Below are 21570 nucleotides of genomic sequence, written 5' to 3' on the forward strand. Positions count from 1 at the left end.
CCGTTCCCGGCAGGTCACCGCCTCCGCAAGCGCCCACGAGCCCCGACGCCCGCGTTTCACTCGGCGAAACCGGAGCGCACATCCCCCCCTACCCCTCCCCTCGCTCGCAGACACACCCCCGCCGCAGCAGGGCGGAGAGGACGGCCCCGGCCCAGCACCTCCCTCCCCCCCGCGCCGGGCCCACCCCCGCCTTTCCCGCCGCCGCGGGCCGGCTCCTCCCCGCCGCCGCCCGTCCGCCTCCCGCTGCTCGCGCTGCCGGCGGCGGTGCCCCCCGCGCTCCTCCCTCCCCTCCTCCTCCTCCTCCGCTCCGCTCCCCGCGGCGGGCTCCTGCAGCGATGGCGCGGCGCGGCCGGCGGCGGCGGGGCCGGCCGGCCGGCCGGGGGCGAGCGGCGGCGGGCCCGGTGAGGCGGGCGGCGGTGGGCCCGGTGAGGCGGGGGCGAGCGGCGGCGGCGGCGGCGGCGGCGGGCCCGGTGACGCGGGCAGCGGCGACCCGCGGCAAGGTGAGAGCCCTCGCAGGCCGCGATGGGCGGGCGGGGAAGGGTGCTTCCCGCCTCGGCGGCGGCCTTTGTCCGCGGGGCCGGAGGGGCGCCTGCCGCCCTACGCCAAAACGGCCGTGAAGCGCGGCCCCTCCACGTGGCGCGGCGCCCCCCGCGCCCTGCCCGGCTCCTCCCACGGGGCGGCCCGGTGTCGCGGTTGAACCGCGCCGCGTTGGGCGCGGGGGCGGCGGTGTGGCTGTGGGCTGCCTTGTAGCGTCCCCTTTGTGCGACGAGGGGCAGAGCCGTAAGGAGCGTCTGTCTATCTAATTCTGCCCTTTTTAGTCTGGAAGCGAGTGCCTGCCGCGGTGCTGCAAACGCGCGGCTGAACCACGTGAATGCAGTGGGTGCTTGTTGGAGGCAGCGGGATGGTCGCAGGTGTGATCAGCGCCCCGAGGCGAGCTCTGGTCCCTGCCAGCTGTGTGCGTGAGGCTGCTGTGCAGCTCAGGTCCCCCCAGCGCGTAGGGGGCCTCGGGCTGCTCGCGTGGTGCTGCGAAGTCTGTCTGCGTGCTCGTGGTTCTCATGGGAGCTCGTTTCTGACACAGCAAGGCCTGTGGCCTTCCGTAGTTCCCGCTCCTTGTGGCATACTGAGCTGAGGGTTTGCTCTGTTGGAGCCAAGAGGTAGCGGTCAAGGTTTCCCTGTCTCTGAGGCGATGTGGCCTATGGAGGCTGCTCAGTTAGTACAGCTGTGAGTAAATGCATGCCCCTGTGGTAAGCAGTTGCCAAGTCAGTAGTACTGCATTGTGTTGAGTTGTGATGTGCTGTTGGATCTGTTCCCTGTCCCAGAGGCTGATTGGAAAGGTTTTGGCGCAGCAGCTTTGGTTCCTGGAGCTGGTTACAGGGGCGCTGATGGATGGAACACCCACAGGGCCTTGGGCCTGGCAGCCCAGACATGAGGAGAGACATGCTGCGCACCCAGGTTCCCTGTAGCTGCAGAGATCATCTGCTCCCTCCGTCATCTTCTGATACCTCGCTGGGGCAAGGATTGTTTTCCCTTACCTCAGGCTGATCAGATGGTGTTCGCAGTCCTTTTGACTGTGTGATTCTCCTGCAGGACTTTTTATTGCTTTTGCATAATGTTTAAAATGAAGCTCCTGTACAATGCTTTTTGCCATTATGGTTCCAGTAGGAAGATGAAGCTTTTGTAAATAGCTTTGGGGTTTGGTTTGGCACTCAAGAGCATTCTGGCTGGAGCCCTCCATTCTAGTGATGCTGGTGGTAATTATCAGACTTGAAGTGCTTCTCTCTTCAGTTGTTATTTGGAGATGCAGCACCTCATCCCTTGGGTGGCATTTCTGGGGCTGTGTGCTCAGCTCAGAGCAAATTGAGGTTTTCCAGCAGGAAATGGAGGTGCGAGTTTGCACATGTTTAGACTCTGTTAACATTCATTTGATATTAAACTGGGATTACTTCAGTTTGACTAAAATGAATAAACAAAGCTTGAGCATTACTGAATTTAGCCATCTGCTTCAAACAGGAAAACAGCCCAATTAATTGGTTATTTTTTTGTTGTTGTTTTTTGTTTTGGTTTGTTTGTTTGTTTTTTCTGCCTGGTAGAAGCAAAGATCGCTCTCTGCTCTCTCACCCAGGATGCTCTCCTAATCCTTTGTTGTTACAGAAGAATGTGCAAGTGTAGGACTAAAACTAATATTTAAACCTGTTACAGGGCAGACAGTGGCATACAGGTATCCACCAGAAATCAAAGTGTGCATGCAGGCATGTTCTCCTTTTAACCTGGCTGGGCAAACCTGGCTGGTTGCCTTGCAGAATGCAAAGTTACATCTGCTTTTGGAATCAGTATGGTTGACTTTCAAATGGACACATCAGAATTCTTGCTGTTGATGTGAAAAGTAAAACGTCTTGCCTCAGGCTTTTCTTCTTCTTTTTTCCTAACACAGGAGGAATTTGTGGGGACAGCAGTTACAGAAAGCTTGGGACTGTGGGAGACCTTGGGTGCCTTTCTTTCCATCAGTTGTGTGTGGAGTGCCAGCAGCAGATCTAATATCCCTCTCAGCCTTGTTTTCCTTCCTCGTGCTTTGCCTCTGGTGACAGCTCTGTCACAAATGAACTATGTGCTCTCAGTTCCCAGTAGTACCTCTCGTGGCAAGCTGCCTGATTCAAGGGTATTCTGCATGCACTTGCTATCTTTCTTCAGATCTGGAGAAGGGGAATGTGAGGGATGGGAATAGTATGAACTTTCATCTCCTGCTAAGTAAAAACGTACGAGGTGTGGTAATTCTGGAAATAGTTGGATAGCATGCTGTTGGTCGCGGGTAGTAGCCTGCTTTTGAGAAGTGCTTTGTGGGTACTTGAAAGGAGTTATGGTATTTTATGTGCTAAAATAACTGAACTCAATAGACATAACATTTCTTATCAAGGATGATACTTCTTCTGTATATTAACTTCAGCTTTCAGTTGAATTTCAGTACTTTCTGTAACTGTTATCTGTAAAAGACAGTATTTCTAAAATCTGCAACATTATAGCGGACTTCCATTTGCTCTGAACCTGTGGGCTTTTTCATGTTGAAATATTTTCTCTGAGTGAGCTTGAATTGTTCATCACCTCTGAGTCTTCCTGTCTTTTTTTTTTTTTTTTGAGGTTTAGTAGCAAATAAATTCTGTCTTAAAGTGCCTGCATCCTTCAAGTGCTTGGAGTAGAGTAGTATTTTAACATCTTTGTTTAGGCATGTATGTATTTTCTTTTTTTGGTATATGACACTTTGTTGGCAAAGTTAAAATGATAGGCTTGGATGCTGATTATGAATCAGTTTCTGAATGTGCTTTAGTTGAAAGTTAATAATAACGAAGCAAGTGTCTTTGAGGACAAGAAATAATGGAGAACTCATCGTGGCAGAAGTTTCCAGAGCTAGCTCATCTTTGATACGTGTTTGCTTATGTTGGCCATAACCTGGACTTGTAGTTTCGTCAAAAGGAAGGTGCAGAAGTGTGTGTAGATGAATTTCTGCCCTTGCTTTGGTCTGTTGTGGGTGAGCAAACCTGCAGTCTGGACTTTAAGGTTAATAAAGGCCTGTTTGGAGGCACTGCTTTTCCGCAGTGAATTAGAAATTACACCTGAAACCTGCACCAATGTTAAGGAGCAGAAATACTCTTTAATTCACATCCCCATTACTTATAGGAGCTGTTTGATATCAGATTTGTGCTGATCGAGTTACTGACTTTGCGTAGGGACATGGTTCTGTAGGGATGCAAGCCTTAATTCAGTAAGTTTTTAAACTCCTGGAGTAAGTCCATTTTATGTGTACTGGGTACTCTGCCATTAACCTAAGCCATTAGGTAAAAACGAGGGCTCACTGATGACTTAATAGGTTTCTTCATTGACAGACTGCAGAGAGCAACACGCCAAAAAACTGTTGAAGTTCTGCAGTAAGCTATTTAAATCAGTACCTCAGTATTTGAGAATGCATAAAGATAAACTTTTTCAATTTTTTTTTTCCCTTTGTTGATAATTGATAATTGTGCCTCCATAAGGGCTTCTCTGGTGCAGATGCAGAAGTAATAGATGAAGAAGGATTTAAGCACACAGTAATTGCAGGAGTGGCTAATTCAGTTGTACATTAGCACAAGAATGTTGTGTCTCCTGGAAGCAATTTATAACAAGAAGCTCACAGCTCCTTGTGTGTTTTGCCATTAAAATGCACAGTGCTTCATTTTTAAGGCTGTGCTGTATTGTGTGAATTCCGTCATAGCAATGGAACTAAATTCTGGCAGCTTGCTTTAAGAGATGGGGGTGAGGAAATAATCAAGAGAATTCAAATACAGACAGTGTGACTTCTGCGGCAGTGCATTGCATTGTGCTGTTACGTGCCTGCAAGGGTCACTTGTTTAGAGATGAGTTCTGCTCTTGCACAAACAATAGTAAATCCATTTTGAAGTCTACATCTATTCTAGAAAAGCTGAGTAAGAGTGAAATTAAGCCCATGTATGCCCAAACTGTGTTTATTTCAGAGAGCAAAGGTATGGTCAAGATACTGCTTGCTCTTCTAACTAGAATTTTGTCAGCAGCGTTTCTTCTGGAGAATGATCTAATCTGCTTTTGGAGTGATTATTTTGGCATGAAAAAATCCCAAACCCAACCAAATCATTATATGGGGTGCTTCATGAGCAACTGTGGATGTCTGTGACAGTGGGCAAGTGCAGGCTGCTCAGCTTAAGAGTTCACTTGGACATGCTCTCATGAACAGTGTACAAGTTCATGGGCAAGGAACTCATCCTTGCCAGCTGGCTGCTTATCTCACTTGTGTTCTGAGATCTACCCAGAGCAGTGGCTGTCGTGCACTGCGAACAACAGAAAGGCTTGTTTTAATCAAAAGTAGTGTGCATAAGAAGCAGACCTTGCCCTGGGGTTGTAGGAGATGAATGTTTGGGTATTGGTTAGCAATTTGGACATGCCTCCTCAAGCACTTCTGTGAGTGGCAGACTGGTAATGGTGTGTGTGAAAACTGCATTCTGAAACTCAGTGGAAGAAGGAGTAAGATGTTAGTGAGTGCAAAATGCCCTCTGCCTCATTTTTTAAGGTTGTGCCTTCTCACTCTGTCCTTCCACGCACCAAATCCTAACATAGCCTAGGTGGGAGCTGGCTCAAGGCTTCCTTAGTAACCTGTGACGAAGAGAGGCTTACCTGAAATGGTCAATGAAGTACTTGATGGTAGGAAATGTTCAGCTCTGGTGATACAAGTTTCTTTTGATGCTTGGGCCGAACTTGTTGAACTCTTACATGGTGAATTTAATCACCTCGGGAAGTGCCTTTGGCAGTGCTTCTTGGTGGCTAAGTCTGGAGCTTCTAGCAAACAAGCATTCTTGATTAGTCTGCATTTTCCCTTTCTTACCAAGTATCTCAGAAAAAAACTCCAGAGAAGTAATGAAAAAAGAACAGGAGTTGCATTGGTTTTATTTTTGGAATTATCTAAGTGATGGCTAAAGTGCTGTTACCAGGTAAAATGGTAAGGTTTTCCTATACTTGTTCAGCATTTCATTGTATCTGAATGCACGATCCTTGGTTCTCTTCTCACAGAGCAACAAAAGCTCAGGAGTAGTGATGGGTTTCACTACAGGTAAAGGCCGCACCTCAGCACTTGCAAGGTGTGGGCATGTGCATGTATTTATGTCTGAGAAGCACTGTTGTGAAGTTAAACAGTCTGTGTGTTACATCAGTCCGAAATCTGAAGTCTGTATTTAGGGATTAAAACAGCCTGCACCAAATTTTCTGGAGTTTAGTTAAATGAGATGCAGTTTTGCTATGCATGGCACATTTTGTAATGTATGTTTGCACTTGAATAGGAATGTAAAAATAAGTTGTGCTGCTGCCAGTTTGAGTTTTTCTCTTAAGTTGGCATGTCTGATTCATATCTTCTGTCTTGTTTTGAATTGGAAACAGATACCCAAAGAAGTAACTGGTTGTTTAAATGCCCTCAGTGACCCTGAAGATTTTCTGGGGTTCCAAGATGATGCTTCCAGACAGATATTGTTGTCTGAAGACAGCTACAGTAGTTTTGATGCCTTTTTTTTTTTTTTCCCCCCTCCTGAATCATAGAATCGTAGAATGGCTTGGGTTGAAGAGGACCACAATGATCATCTAGTTTCAACACCTCGGCTATGTGCAGGGTCACCAACCACCAGACCAGGCTGCCCAGAGCCACATCCAGCCTGGCCTTGAAAGCCTCCAGGGACGGGGCATCCACAATCTCTCTGAATCCAGGGTAGGAATGGATTACTGTGGCCCAGATGTGCTCTCCTGGTGCAGTTGTACTCTGAACCTGTGTCCAGGCTGCATGAACCATAACTCCCAGCAAAACCAGGAATCTGAAGTTGTCATATTAAAAAAAAAAACAAAAACCAAATTTAGATAAACTTCCTATTCTTTCCAAGTTTTGAGGATAGCTTTTAAAAAGTGCTTCATAATATTAGAAAGAAAATGGGTTTCACTGGAAGGAGATCCCAAATGAAATAGGCAAGTGTAGAAAATAGGAAAGAATATGAGCATCCTAGGGTCATTGCTCTGGATAAATAGGACAAGTGGAAATATGTGGGAGTAGACTGGTTTTGTGAGTATCCTTGCAGATTTCAAAGTACGTGTTCCAGACATTAATATCTCTCTGTTACTGTTTCTGGACTGAAATTGCTGTTGTAGTGGTACTGGCCCAGAGAAGCTGTCTCTGAGATTTGTTAGTTCTTCGCTGTCTTAGTGGTTGAAATAGCATGGATAATCCTGATCATTTGATATTTTGCTTTCTCTTGTTTGGTGTCTGGAAGAACCTGCTGAGTTCACAAGGAATGACTGATATGCTGTCTTGGCTGCCAGAAGATTCAGTTTTCAATCTTTTAGGAGCTTAAATACCTGATAGATATGGCCTGATGTTCTGTAAGAGAGTTTTTACTGAGAGTACAGTCTGTTTTGTTTTGAAGCCCATCATGTTAAACATTGCTGAAGACAAGGAATATGACTAGTGCTAGCAAAGGGAACAAACAGAATGAGACTTGCTGATGTATGTACTATTTCTGAGCAAATACTGTCAGGAGAGATTTGTACAAAATGCGGAAGCTGTTTGGAAGTAGAACTGCAGTCTACACTATGGAGATATATAGTGTCTTAAGAAGTGAAATATGCTGAGCTCTGAGTTGCTTTGTAATCTTGCTGCTCAGTGGGTGTTCTGTTAGCTTGAAACAGCCAGAAGGTGGTTTGCTGTTACATTTGTGGCTTCATACTGGGTGTTAAGAATGATTAATGAAGAAGTGGTTGTAGAGCCTTGTGTGGGATCCTGTGCTTCTCTGCCTGCTTGGTGACTGCAGGCACCTTACTTTACTTCATTCTGCTTTGGTTTCTCAGTGTGTGAGGAGGTGGTTGTGATAATGATCTCTGCTGCAAAGGATTTTAAAATCCTATGATAGAAAGTGTTGTGTAAGAGCTAAGTACTGTTATCACGTGCTTCTAGGAATCCCACAGTATTCCCTGCTCCAAGTGAGATGTGTTCAGAATGTACAGCTGGCACTGCAGACTCTCACCGGAATCCCCTGATCCCTTTCCATGGGGCTGCTCCCCAGTCTGTTGTCACCCACTTTGTACGAGTAGCTGGGGATGCCCCATTCCAGGTGCAGAATTCAGTGCTTGCTCTTGTTAAACTTCATATGGTTGGTGATTGCCCAGCCCTTCAATTTGTCAGGGTCTCTCTGCAATGCCTTTCTACCCTTCCTTAAGGGAATCAACAGCTCCTCCCAGTTCATTGTCATCCACAAACTTAGTATACCTTCAAGTCTTGTGTCATAGTCATTGATGAAATATTATTTTCATATTTTCAAGAGAATTGGCCCTAAAATTGAGTTCTGCATGACTTGTGACATTTTGGAATTGTCTGTTCCTGTGCTTTTAAGAGGTGATATTAAAGAGATCTGCACTGTTGAACCTCATTGCAGTTCCCTGGGAACCTTGTTAGCTAGTTCTCTGAGCAGCCTGAAGCTGCTCTCCCCATAACCAGGATTGAAGTTTCGGTCAGCTCCCTTCGTACCTCTACCAGGAAGTTATCTGGAAGGTATCTGAATCTGTTTGTATCAGCTGTGTGATATTTCCAGTTAATGTCTGTCAAGTTAAACTTGCTCATAAGGATAAGGATGGCTGATCTGGAGGTATCTGTTACTTACTTATAGAATAAGTTATTGATGTCATCCTGGCTGGGTGGCCTGAAGCAGACTCCTACAACGACATACACTTCATTTACTTATCCCTTAATCCTTATCTAGAGGCTCTCAACTGCATCATTTTCAGCTGTGAGCTCAGCCCCTTCCTTAAGTGCCACCCCACCTCTACTGCCTTTCCTGTCCCTGACAAAGGGCCTAGAGCTGTCCATCATGACATACCAACCACAGAACTCTGCATACCAGGTTTCACTCTGCCAGTGATGTTATACTTTGGGACTGAGACAAGCCTTCTGGAATTGTTTGAGTTGGAAGAGACCTTTAAAGATCATCTAGTCCAACTCCCCTGCAACGAACAGGGACACCTACAGCTAGATCAAGTTGCTCAGAACACTGTGCAGGCTGACCTTGAATGTCTTCAGGGATGGTGCATCCACCAGCTGTCTGAGCAACCTAATCCAGTGGCTCACCATCCCTATTGTAAAGCTCCTCTTGCTTCTTTCTCTTGCTGCCTGCGTTGGTGTAGAATCATTCAAAAGTGCTTCATTATACCTAGCATCTTGTGGAGAAGAGTGAAGGATCTCACTAGCTCTTAGTTCCTCAAATTTTGGTGTGCCATTCTGTAGTTTATCACTGTTGAGACTGATTTTTATCCCTTTCCTTCTTCAATCTTGTTTAAAGCTCTGTTGATCAGCCCTGCACAAAAATCCTTTTTCTCTTCTAAGAAAGGTGCATCCCATCAAGCATCAGTAGGCCTGATGTTGTGTTGATAACTCCAAATAAAGCTCAAAATTTGGCCAGTGATGCCAGCCTTGTAGCCATATGTTGATCAATTGGGGTTGCCTGAGCCTCTCAGTATTGTTTTCTGCTGCTAGAAGGATAAAGGAGAACCGTGCCTGTGTGATGATTCTTTAACCAATCCCCCCAAAGGCCTTTCAGAATGCCCGTAGGGATTTTACTACCTCATCTTCACTGAGATGAAAGCTCATTAATGGATAATAATCAGAGGGCTGTAGCAGGTTAGTGAGTTTTCTAGTAACATCTCTTACCTATGCCCCAGGGAGGCAGAAGGCTTCCATTTAGGTTCCTTGAGTAAAGATAAAATATCCAAAAGAGTTTGGTGTGAAGAGCAAAAATGGTGAGGTCAGAAAAAATGCAGTGATGGCTGGGAGGAGGTGAGGCAGCTGCCTTGCAGAGGTGGAGTGGGACATTCCTGCATCAGGTAATCCCTTGGTTGTCAGTGAACAATTGCATTCATAAATATTGACTGATGTCTCTGTCTTTCCTCTGAGATTTCTGCACGCCAGCTCCCATAATCTCTGTGCTTCTGATGAGTTTCAGCAGTTTCTGCAATAGGTATCCCTGATGCTTATTTCACTGTGTGTAGACCATTATTCACATGACATAGCTTTAGGTGCATTATTTTCAGCCACTTTGGCTAACAGGCTAATTAAGATTCTCCCCCCCCCCCCCCCCCCCAGCCACTTTTTATCCTTCGTTGTGGAATTTCAAGGAAACACAGAATACATACAAACTTCTGTTTGCCTCTGAGAAATGCAATTTCACTTTAACGTCTCAATTGTGTTTGTTCCTTTCTCAAGCAGCTGCACTGCAGCTATCAACAAAAGAGTAAAGCAGTTTTGCTCACAGAAAACTCATTCTAATTATCCATAATAACTTGAGGGAGATGTTTAAGTGTAAAGAAACAGCGTATGCGGTATCTCCCCCCTCTTATTCCCCTGTAAGTATTTTCACTGAATGTATTGTATCTTTTTCATCAGATTTTATCTTAATGTAAAGAAGCGTGTAATTGAAGTCAGGGATAGGAGGGAATTGAAGAGAACAATAAAGATATTTAGCAATTGCATCATATGAAAGGTCATTTTTGTATCTTGAGTGGGAGGAAGTAACAGCAGAGGAAAATTGGGGATACAAACTTAAATGAATGTTGTAGGCTCTGAAAAAGCAGGTGTGGTGTGAACATGTGTGTTCCTACTATGAACAAGTATTTCAGTGGAATCACAAGGATGAATTGACAAATGGTCTACTAACTCTGATTAAAACTATGGAAATACAATTCTGATTTTATGAATGCACTGTGTTTGAAGATGCCCAAAAAAAAGTGCTAGATTTTGTCCTATATTTGGTATGTGAATATACGTATACTGAGAAGCGTTCTAATGAGATTTTGTTCTTTCATGGACTGGCATTTCATTTCCTAGTCTGTGGGTCAAATCTGGGGTCAGTCTAGAACACATTTGAACAATAAAAGTGAACTGCACTGCTAAAGGGAAGTTGAGCAGTTGGAAGGCGGAGGGATTTTAGACTACTGAGTGCTTTTTTTTTGTAGATATCTGTTGCTTCAGTAATGGTGTAACAGTGTAAGAAGGAACAGACTCCAACTCCAGGAGCCTTTAGCACTTCTGTGGCAAACCCAGAAAAGAGTTCTTTTTCTCCTGTGAAGTGAAAAAGGAGGACTCTTTCTTCCTGTGCTTGTGGCTTGCTTTTCTTTCCTTTTTCTTTAATATTTTCAGTACTAAGACATTTAAGGCCTGTTGGTTTTTTTTTGCACCCAGAAGAGACAAACACAACAAACTCATAATTTATAAACAAGAAAAATGGTTTAGTTTTATTGGGTAGTAGTAGAGGACAAAGTAATCAAGTTTTTACCAAGAGACCAAGCTCAGTTAGTCTTGTGTTCAAAATGACCAAAAAAACCAACTCAATAAGTTAAAATAACTCAGAGCTGAAACTCTGAATGTTTTCTACCTTTTTTCTTTTGACAAGCTTTGCCTGCAGTGTGTCTTCACAATATGTATCATCTACTTCATACTTGATTAATCCTTTGAACATGTTCATTCTAACTAGCTTCTACTTTATGTATGACTGTTTCTTATAGCTTCTGACTGGTATTTTTACAGGGCATTCGATACCAGTCCAGATACCTTACTAAAGAGCTACAGAAGATTTTCACTGAAGACACTGATTCTGAAACTGATGCGTTTGAAGGCTTTGCTTCTAGTGGGGAAGATGTGAAGAAGAAAGTAGTTCCAGTAAAGGCAGTATGTATATGTTGATGGTTTTTTCCTTTTCTTTTTCTGTGTAAATTTCTATCTTATAGTCAGTGTTAGCGACACACCATGATAATCATTATACATACTGAAGAATATCGTAATATACGTATTATATTGAAAGAGGGGAAAAACCCCACCTTCACTGAGTGCAGTATCTCATATTAGAAATGAGAACAACTCCCCCTCTTTGTATACTGACTGCTAGGCAATACTGTTCCTGATAGCCTTGTCTGTATATCTGTGCATTAATGCACAGAGTTTGTGTTGGAGGAAGTTGAATGCTGCTAGCTTTGTAAAAACCTGTTGATTTGGGTGAATTTGTAGCATTTAGATGGTGAAACTGCTGCCTAGAATTAGTGATTAAAAATAACATTTTGTGTGCCATAGCAGCAAAAATAACATGGTTCTGCCTGTCCGTAGGCGATGGAGTCAGACTTGAGTGATGAAGAACATGGTAATTTATTGGGTACTGAGGGAGAAGAGGAGGAAGAGGCAAAGAAGAAAGTATCTCCCAAAAGAAGAAGCTTTGGTCTTCGTGTTGCCTTTCAGTTTCCAACCAGGAAGTCTTCTGAGAAAAAAGTGCCTGAACAAGCTTTTCCTAAGCTACCTTTAAAGGACAGTAAACCCTCCACTGCTCTTTCAAAAGAAAGAAATTGCAAGCGATGGGACAAACTAGAGGGCTCTGCTTCAGAATCTGAAGAAGACATGAAAGAAACGCAGGAAGAAAGTTCCAGTGCTCTGCTTAAAAGAGCTATGAATATTAAAGAAAATAAAGCCATGGTAAGACTTATGAGCACTGTAACAGTACTGTGAACACTGTTACAGGTATCCATGTTATAGACTTAAGTTTGGAACCTGTCAGAAAACTATTGGGTTCCTTCAGGTCATTCTTGCTGTTTATTCAATAGAGTTTCTACTTTCCCATTGTACCTGTGGGGTCTTCTGCACTCACTGGTTGGAAAGTCTGTCCAAAACTGCTAAGGATTATAAATGTAACTTTTCAGTGGAATGTGATGTTTAATTATAATTTACTGCTACTACTGAAAGTGTGTATGTAGATAAGGGAGAAGTGAGACTGATCATTGCCAAATGCTTTTCCCCCTGTCTAAAATTCCATTAGATCTCTTAATTTTCACAGTAGTCTGCAAATTCAGCAGTGTAGTGTGTTGATTTTGGGTCCTTTGTGATTCCTCCAGTTTTGCATTGTTCCAGGATGTGTTGCAGCCTCCAGGCACTCTTTGTTCAAATCTTAGGTGTGTGTGGGCCTCTGCTTCCACCCTTCCTTTTAATTCCAATTTTACCACTGTAAACTTCATTAGTGTTGAGGACACACTTTTTCAGTGCTGTTTTGACAAGATCGAATGTAATATTGGCTGTCATATTCCAGTAAGAATTAATGGAAGCTATGAAGTTGCAAAATTGTGGGATTTTTTTTTCACTCGTACATAAATGAGCCCCTTTTTTTGAGCCCCAGTTTAAGTGCTATTGAAATGTTTCATGCGCTGAAATTTAATGCATTCAGGTATGTCTCAGAGTGCATACAAAGGCTGGATGATGCATGTCAAAAATATGCAAGTTTGTAGTGACTTTTCAATATGATATTACTGTTTCTTTCAGCTTGCCCAGTTACTAGCAGAGCTGAATTCCATACCTGACCTATTCCCAGTGAAGACACCTGCCTCAACTCCTTCGGTAAGGCTCTGTGCACTGGCTAGAGATGATGGATATTTATGCTAGACTTTTGATTAAAATGCTTCTTGATAAAACACTTTCACCAACTTTTGTTTGGATTTTCCTTGGTTTTGGTTACTTTGTATGGATTTGCTCTTGGTATTGTTCAAATACTGAAGTTTTTGTGGGGAAATGGTGTTTTATAAGATAATTGTATGAAGAACTATGAAGACCAAGATTAGATGCTACTTTATAATTTTTGTCACAGAAATTCTTTTGAGATACTAGGCAGTTAGCTGCATTTGTGCAAATTAAGAAAATTGCTTTCCTTTGTGTTTAGATCGTTTAAATTTCCCAGCTAATTTTTCTTTTACAGATTTTTCCTTTAAAATCCACACTTATTAATGCTGATAAAATTCAACCGGTTCAACATGAAACTAGGGTAGTGATACTGTAGCTTTTCTTAGCCAGAAGTGGATTAGTAGTCTGTAATGTTTTTTCACATGTTACAAACTGAAGAATTGTAAAGTAAAATTGAAGAGCCATGTCTTCAGGAAACCAGCCTGTAAATGTTGCTGTGTGTCAGTGATAATGTGAAACAGAATTACAAAGTCTGTGAAAGTCTTCAATTTAGCTGTGGCTAAATGCATGTCTCTGTATTCAAGGAATGGTTATGTTTCTATAGCATGTTACTTTCACTTAGTGTCTTCATTTGAGGGGTTGAAAAGAGATCAGGAACGTTCTAGTTTCCTTTCTTCTTGTTTTTTGACTAATAACCTCTCTTCTTGTAAAGCGTCTTTCACTTCTTGCTAAGGAAATATGATGGCAAGCAGATTTAACTTCTTTCATCTTTTCAAGCTGTCAGATGTAGTAGAGTGACACTTTTATAGATATTTTTATGTTAGGTGGCCATGCAGGAGTCCGTTGCATGAATTCAGTTAATAATTATTAAGTCTGATAATATCAAGAGATCCTTGCCATTCGTTGGAATGTAGAAGAGGAGATTTATTCAGGTTCTTTCCATGGCCCTTTAAGATGAACAGTATGAAAGAAAACCTGGACTTTGGCTTATTCATTAAGGGTCTGATCATGTTGTGGGAACTTCTGAACCTTCAGCTGCTGAAGAGCAGTGAGAAATAGCTTTAAGCTTAATGTGCCATCCATAGGGTTTTGGTACAGTTCTGTGATGTTAATTGAAATATAATCTGACTATGAAAACTGGTCTTTTACGAGGAGCAAAAAGGTATAGCATGTAGGGAAAACTTTCTATCTGCTAGAAATTGTCGTGTTTGGCTTAACAGATAAGGAGTGGAAGAAGAATGAATTCATAAAAGCACTAGTGTGGAACAGACATTTTGAAATCCTTCTGGTGTTTAACACTACAGATGTAACTGAAAAATACTAGAAATTACAAGAACTAGATTTTTTTTTCCTCATTCTAGAAACAGAAGAGAATACCAAGGAGGACGTTTTCTGAAGGCCAGATAACACGTCGCATGAACCCAACCAGAAACGCTCGCCCACCTGAGAAATTTGCCTTGGAAAAATTTACTATGTCGGCTGTCAGATTTGCAGAACACTTACAAAGCTATAAACAAGAAAACCTCTTGAAGAGAAGCCTGAGCATGGTATTTGCCAGACTTTGATACTTTCCATAGAGAGAAACATTTGTATAGATTGTTGGCCAATGCTTAAGGTAGACATCACTTCTTGGAGGAAGTTAATGAGAACCTTTGATTTGTGATTAGCAATAGAAATTGTCTTCAGGCATTCCTGCCTTTCATCCATTTTCTGGGCTCTAGTTGTGACTTGTGTTGCCCAAGAATAACAAGACAGTTTACTTAGGTTCTAGTGTTTGTTTTCCGAAAGTTGTTAGAACCCAAATATATAAGGCATTTGAGTGGCAAGACAGTGGAGTGGTAAGGCAAATCTTCTGAATCTTCAGACTCAGGGAAAAAATAGCAAAAATTCCTCTCTGGAAATAGCAGAAGGAAGTTAGGAATTGCATAATTAAACTGAGAGTGAAGGGAACCTGCACCAACAAACCATCTACATTTGTATTGACTTTATTTACCATGTAGCCTTTATGAAAAAGACTTGCTCTGTATCTGTATATACTAGGGACTGGATTCCCAGTTCCCATAGCACTGTCCATAGATGAACAATTACGGCAGGAACTTGACCACTAAAAAACATGGAATGAAAATCCCTCTGTTCTGGAAAAAGCAGATCTGACTTAGGATGTGGTATCACGTGGGGTAGGGGGAAGGCCCAGGATTAGGTGAGACACATACATGATTGAAATCTCCTGATGGGCATAATGATGATCCGTGATTCAGGATTATAGAGAATATATGGAAAACAAAAAGAGCATTTAGTGAGTAGAGGACTCTTTTCCACATAACTAGCAAGATAGTAATGAAAGACTGGACTAACCTAAAACTTAAGTAAAGATTTTTAGTGGAATATTAGAGATTGTCTGTGGTGAAAGCAATATGAGAATATGCTAGGAAATAGGAAACTGAATGAACAAAGACTGGAGAAAGCAAGTGGCTATAATTGTGAGGGAAGAAGTAGAGTATGAAATTAGTAGAGGTGTGCAGGGAACACAAAGAAAAGAAGCAGAAAAATGGGCTTTGTGGGAGCAGAAGTAAAAGGAGGTAACCATAAGAAGAAATAATTAAACAGATTAAATAATAAATGGAGTAGAGAAATGATTGGGGAGTAGGGGAGAGAAAACAGGCCGGTGGATTTGGATGGTTGCTCAAATCTACTCTCTGTTCTTTCAGTGATTCATGAGCCTGTAGACTACACCATTAAGTTACATGTGCCTTATAAATGAGATAATTTGTCGTCACGTGTGGTGACAGTCTTCATGCCACCAGACAAAAGGTGTTGAGATTAGTTTGTTTAACAGGGGAATTGTGGCGTGCGCAAAAGGAGGAGGTCATCAAAGTATTCATCTTACCGTCCAGTAGAGGATATTACTGAGGATGACTTGGACAACATTGCAATCACTGTTAAAGACAAAATCTATGACAAAGTTCTAGTAAGTGGCTAATATTTTCTGTACTGTGTCCGTTAATGGTCTTCCAACAGCATATCTGATGCTTGCTGAAATGTGTGCTTTCCTGAAGTTCTGGAGAGCGTGGCTCTTGCTACTGTATTGCACAAGCATGACTTGAAAGTGTTGACAGTCTTCTGAGGACTTGCTCATGCTGATTAGTACTGTCCCAACAAATTTTTGCCACTGCAAATAAATGCTTTGATGCCATAGAATTAAATGGAAGCTGTTATGGCTATGGCTCTTCAGTTGAAAACCTATTATCTTTCATTCTTATTTATTTTAATTGTTGCTGTTGTGGTTGTGCAGCTAAATGCCATTGATCCTTGCTGCTCATTATGCCTTCAAGAAACTACATTTCTGTAAGGGTTGGTTAGTTTCCAGCTAGATTGCTGGAACTCTTTGGAACCCTTCCTTTCCTTTATCTGGTTTAGTTATTATTAATAGTCATCAAAAGCTAGAGGATCATCTTACTGTGTGCTTTATTCTTCATTGCTGTATTAGCAGAGATAGTCATTTTCTGAGTATGCCATACATAAGCTCACTGCCAAATTGAGGTGGGAATAAGAATTGTAGCATGAGCTTCATGTAGTCTGAGACTCTAAAGCTAAGGACAGGCACTGTTTCTGTAAAATCTCCAGCATCTGAGATACTACATAAATTGATAATAATGACAAAACTTCAGTTCTTACTAAGATGTTCATTGCTGAATTTTAGTTTTGTTGGAAGTCTGTGCTTTGCTATCAGTGGATGTATTAGGATTGTTAACCAATTAAGCATTTAAGGTGCCCTTTACACATGCTTATTTTTCCTTCTTTCCAACTTTTTTAGGGCAGTACTTGCCACCAGTGTCGACAAAAGACAATTGATACAAAGACCATCTGTCGCAACAAGGGCTGTGGAGGTGTGAGGGGGCAGTTTTGTGGACCATGTCTTCGAAACAGATATGGGGAAGATGTGAAATCAGCACTGCTTGATCCAGTAAGTATTGTTTCAGGTTTGGGAACAAAGTATAAATAATACGATTTATTATTAAGCTGTGCTGAATTTATGCTTGTAATAATGTTGAGGTTTAAAGCCTTTTCCTCTAAGGTCTGCAGTATCATGGGGACTGATGCTAATTTTTGTTGGAGTGCAAGGGGGAGATACTGGATCTATGTTACAGCCTATCTGTCCTAGTGCTTTCCAAGCTCTAATTGCTTACCAGACAGCAGAGAGAGAAAGTATGAGAGTTTTTGAGAAAAGAAATCTGTCCCCTTATGGGAAAAGCTCAAAAAGTGCTTTCTTTTTATGCTTTCAGTAACATGGCCTACTTTCAGTATCATCTAGAACCTAGAGAAGGTTTTAGATGATAAAAATTTAAGTATGACAAAAAAGGAGGAGGGTACCTAAATGTCTTAGAGTTGGTTCTTTTGACTCCCCTGATATGCTGAGCAAGGAGTGTGCATATACGACAGCCAGAAAATGGGACTCATGAGCACATAAAGGTATCTGGCAGAATCGATATTTTTGTACTTAGCTTACCTGCTGGAAAGGAGCTCTGCAGAGAACGACGTAGGTGTCCTGGTGGGTAACAGGTTGTCCACGAGCGAGCCGTGTGTGTTTGTGGCCAAGAAGGCCAATGGTATCCTGCGGTGCATTAAGAAGAGGTGATCCTTCTCTTCTGCTTTGTCTTTGTGAAGCCACATATAGAGTAGTGTGTCCTGAGTTCTGAGCTCCTCATTTCAAGAAAAACAGGAGAGTTCTACAGAGACTCCAGTGGAGCGCCATTAAGATGTTTAAGAGCCTAGAGTATCTCCTGTATGAAGAAAGACTTAAGAGACTTGGGACCGTTAAGGCTGGAGAAGACTGAGAGGGGATCTTATCAATGCTTAATGCACCCTAAATAAAGAGTGGGAGTCAAGTGAATGAGGCCAGGCTCTTTTCAGCAGTAACCAGTGGCAATAAGAGATAATGAGAACAAACTGGAGCACAGTTTGTTCCATATAAACATAAGGAAAAAAAAAAAAAAACTTTGAGGATGACAGAGCACTGAACAAGCTTCTAAAGTGGGTTGTAGAGTCTACTTCTCCGGAGATATTCAACAGCTGCCTGGATATTTTCCTGTGTAACATGCTCTAGAAAACCTTTAGCAGGGGGATTGGACTATGTGATCTCCAAAGGTCTCTTTCAATCCTAATGATTCTGTGATTCTTGTAGCTGAAGCAGGAAGCTTGTAGCTCATCCACAGGCTCCCCTTGATCAGGTGTCCTGTAAGTAGACTGTAGCCACCAGATGTCCTTTCTTGGTCTGATCCCTAATTTTAACCCAGGACTGTTTCTCAGAGGCAGCTCTTTAGTCTGTCCACTTCTTCACATAGAGGGCAAGTCCCTCAGCCCTCTTGCAGTGTCTATCCGTTCTAAAATGCATGTAGCCTTCAATCATGGTATTCCAGTTTTGTGATAAATCCCACCATGTTTCCCTGGTAGCAATTAGTTTGTAATTTTATAATTGCACCATAGTTTCCATCTCTTCCTGCTTATTCCATGTGCTGTGTGCATTGCTGTAGAGCCACTTCAGCTGGGCAGTTGGCTGTGTTACCTTCTTGGAGGAGCTTTCCCACATTTCTCTGGGGCAAATCTGAGGTTTTTTTGCTGCTGCTTATACATAATGACAGTGTTTGCTGGCTCTTCTCTGCCACTTAAAAGTACGTACTCTTTCCCCATTGAATCTAGCTTAAAGTTCTGCTAATTGGTTTACCCAGCTTGCTGCCCCTTCTGGTTCCATCTAACATCATCATGCCCAGTCTCTCAAAGGTGCATCCAAGGTCATAGTATCCAAAACCCCAAGAGTGATAGGCAATATTACAGGTGCTTTTTATCTGTTTTGAATTAATAATGAGTAAGTCAGCCAGAGAGCTTGAACTTGCAGACTAAGACCTATTGAAACCAACAGAGTACTAATGATCTTATTTTAATCCTGCAGTATGTGGTAAGTGTAACAAGTTTGGCTGACTTGTTGATTACCCTGAATAACAAGGCAAAAAGGAAGCCATACTCCTGTGCAAAGGATAGTATAACCCTACCTACAGCTGGTCTTTAATGACACCCCCATTCTTCCTTGCAGGACTGGATCTGTCCTCCTTGTCGCGGTGTGTGTAACTGCAGTTACTGCCGCAAGCGTGATGGTCGCTGTGCCACAGGAATGCTCATCCATTTGGCCAAGTTCTATGGCTATGACAACGTGAAAGAATACCTGGAAAGGTGAGGGTTGTGCCCAGTGGTCCTTTCAGCTCAGGTCTCCAACACTGCTGCCTAAGCTTGAGTTGAGCATTTTTAAAAGGTCTTCATTATAGTGCTAGTGGGCACGAATGTCTCTTCACTTTTGGACTTTGCCATTTCAAAATAGCTTTACAAATCCTTATTACTGTGTGACCTTAAATTTAGTATGAAAATTGGTCTCTGAGACAGCAAATAACTGCAGTGTATTTCTTTATTTTGTATTCTCAATGGAGACTTCTTAAGCATGGGTAATTTTGCTTTAATAACAATTGTTCAATTTCTGGGCTTTAAACCAAGTTGCAGCTTCTTGTGCTAGTTGGCCTTCTAGAAATGCTGAAGCCCTTTAGTACTTGACTTCTGCCAGGGATAGATCCTCTTTCTTTCAAAAAAAATCTCCTCTGAATTTTCATAGGCTGAGATCAGTTTTGTTGAAGTGAGACATAGGCCCTGCATAAACAACTGATTTGCTTTTCCCTGTTTTAAAATCAGTATGAGTTGCTTCTAGCAAATAGAGTTGTTGTTTTGGAAACTATCATCTTCAGAAATGGAAATGATATGTTCTTGAGGAATCTGAGTTTCCTAAAATGCACTAACATTGTTTTCTTATGTCTTCTAGTTTACAAAAACAACTGGTGGAAGGCAATTGAGAGCACTGAACTCAAGGTGTGCCTGCAACTGTTTAATATGTTGACAAGTTTTGACTTTAAAAGTTTATTACTGTGTTTTATATAAGATAGAATTTTAGAATTTAGTATATACATTTCAATGTGTGGAATTTTTTAATTAATGTGGTCTTATGCAAAACATCTCTCAGGAAAATGTTTTGGTAGAGAAATCTACATGCACAGACCTATACATTAAGTGGAATGGCACTCTTCAACCTTAGAGTGGTTAATTTCTAACAGGTCTATACAACTGCATGATGGAGAACTTTAGTAATTTGAGCAATATTTTTACTTATGCAATTGTGCGAAGTTTCAAAAAGAGAGTTTAACAACTACCTGTAAAGCATACTCTGTTTACGAACAATCAAAATCCAACAAGTATACAATACCTCAAGAAATGCTTGTTTCAATTTGACCATAAAGATCGAATTTTCCAACCTTTGCTTTCTGAACGTGTTCTTCCATCTGCATGCCATTATATTCCAGCCAAAGCTGATATAAACCTGCCAGTGGGAGGATGAAAATTTTATTTTTTTGAATCCGAAGTGCAATTAACCACTGAAACATGAAAGTGGAAGTGTTTTGTAAAAATAAAAAATAATAATTTAAAAAAAAAACAAAATAGAGAAAAGAACAAAAAACATCACATCCCATTAAAGAAAATGAATTGCTTAGTAGCAGTTGTGTGTGATATACTTGCTGCCTGATCCAGCCACCTTATAGATATTGTTACTAATTAACTGGTTTAAACAATGGAGTTGAGGGTTTTTTTGAAATACAGGCCATAGTTTGATCTATTTTCATACACACAACTAAGCTTTCAAAGAACTTCAAGCAACGCTTTTGTATTGTTGTATGATTATGTTCAAATTCATGTAAGATATGTATTTCATTTTATGTAGAAATAATAAAGAATAATCGAGGAGAAGATTTTTATGAGTCAAACTGCAATCAGCCAGTGTGATGTTTCCCATTTACTTTCCCATAATCAGTGTAATGAAGGAATTACAGCACTAATAAATATATGGAAAAGCACATGAACACAACACTGAAGGATGAGTAAATAACATATAATACCCTTACTGTTATACTTAGGAATGCTTTTCTGTAAGGCAGATCTGCTGTTTTGTCTGAAGTTACTTATCTCCTTTTACTTTAACTGTGAAGTAGAATCAGAGAGCAGCACTTACTGTTGAAAGGTTAGTACTAAACAGCCAAGAGAAAAGCTATACCTGCCATTTTGTAGTCTTCTGTTTGCTTTTCAGATTAAAAGTCCAAAAGTAAGCTGGCCCTCTGATTTTGGTTTTATGAACTGGTTATTCATAAGCATCCTTTTTCCTCTGCTATACTGTAATAACATTTATGAAAATGACTGGCATTGTTGGAGTCAGTTCCTCAGCTGTGGACCCCAGCTGGATGTCTCACCTAGCACCTGCAATAAACATAGGCAAATAGTTGAAGTGGTGTTCTGTAGTGCTAGGCCAGAAGTATTGATCTTTAAACAGCTGCTTATTGTGATCTTCTAACACAAACCTGCATAGAAATTGTTGCTTATAGTGGACTTGAAGGAAAGCTTATGTTTGCTAATGACAACACAAAGAAACTGTAACTGATAAGAACAGGAGGATTAGTAGCATTGCTTCTTGAGTATTTTTA

The 21570-nt window shown here is 41.7% G+C and overlaps 1 protein-coding gene across 2 annotated transcripts; it reads left to right on the forward strand.

Annotated features, from left to right (window-relative positions):
* Positions 1 to 419: 419 nt before the first annotated feature.
* On the forward strand, positions 420 to 21198 carry CDCA7L (cell division cycle associated 7 like). Of its 2 annotated transcripts, none has more exons than XM_031590085.2 (9): positions 420 to 500; positions 11102 to 11242; positions 11675 to 12034; positions 12872 to 12946; positions 14368 to 14553; positions 15843 to 15974; positions 16821 to 16970; positions 19095 to 19231; positions 19866 to 21198. In XM_031590085.2, the coding sequence occupies exons 3-9, from the start codon at positions 11678 to 11680 to the stop codon at positions 19894 to 19896; spliced, it is 1068 nt and encodes a 355-aa protein (XP_031445945.1). In that variant the 5' UTR covers positions 420 to 500; positions 11102 to 11242; positions 11675 to 11677; the 3' UTR covers positions 19897 to 21198. The 2 variants fall into 2 exon arrangements, with proteins under 2 accessions (XP_031445945.1, XP_031445944.1); XM_031590084.2 differs by lacking the exon at positions 420 to 500 and adding an exon at positions 794 to 911.
* Positions 21199 to 21570: the final 372 nt, after the last annotated feature.

The sequence above is a fragment of the Phasianus colchicus genome, chromosome 6 (genome assembly GCF_987193195.1).
Source record: "Phasianus colchicus chromosome 6, bPhaCol1.hap1.1, whole genome shotgun sequence".
Classification (NCBI taxonomy): Eukaryota; Metazoa; Chordata; class Aves; order Galliformes; family Phasianidae; genus Phasianus; species Phasianus colchicus.

Excerpts from the sequence above, each read along its gene's own strand:
- CDCA7L (XM_031590085.2), top strand. The coding sequence starts at position 11,678 with ATGGAGTCAGACTTGAGTGATGAAGAACATGGTAATTTATTGGGTACT. Across the intron at positions 16,971-19,094 it reads AATCAGCACTGCTTGATCCA|GACTGGATCTGTCCTCCTTG; the intron begins GTAAGTATTGTT and ends TCTTCCTTGCAG. Across the intron at positions 19,232-19,865 it reads GTGAAAGAATACCTGGAAAG|TTTACAAAAACAACTGGTGG; the intron begins GTGAGGGTTGTG and ends TATGTCTTCTAG.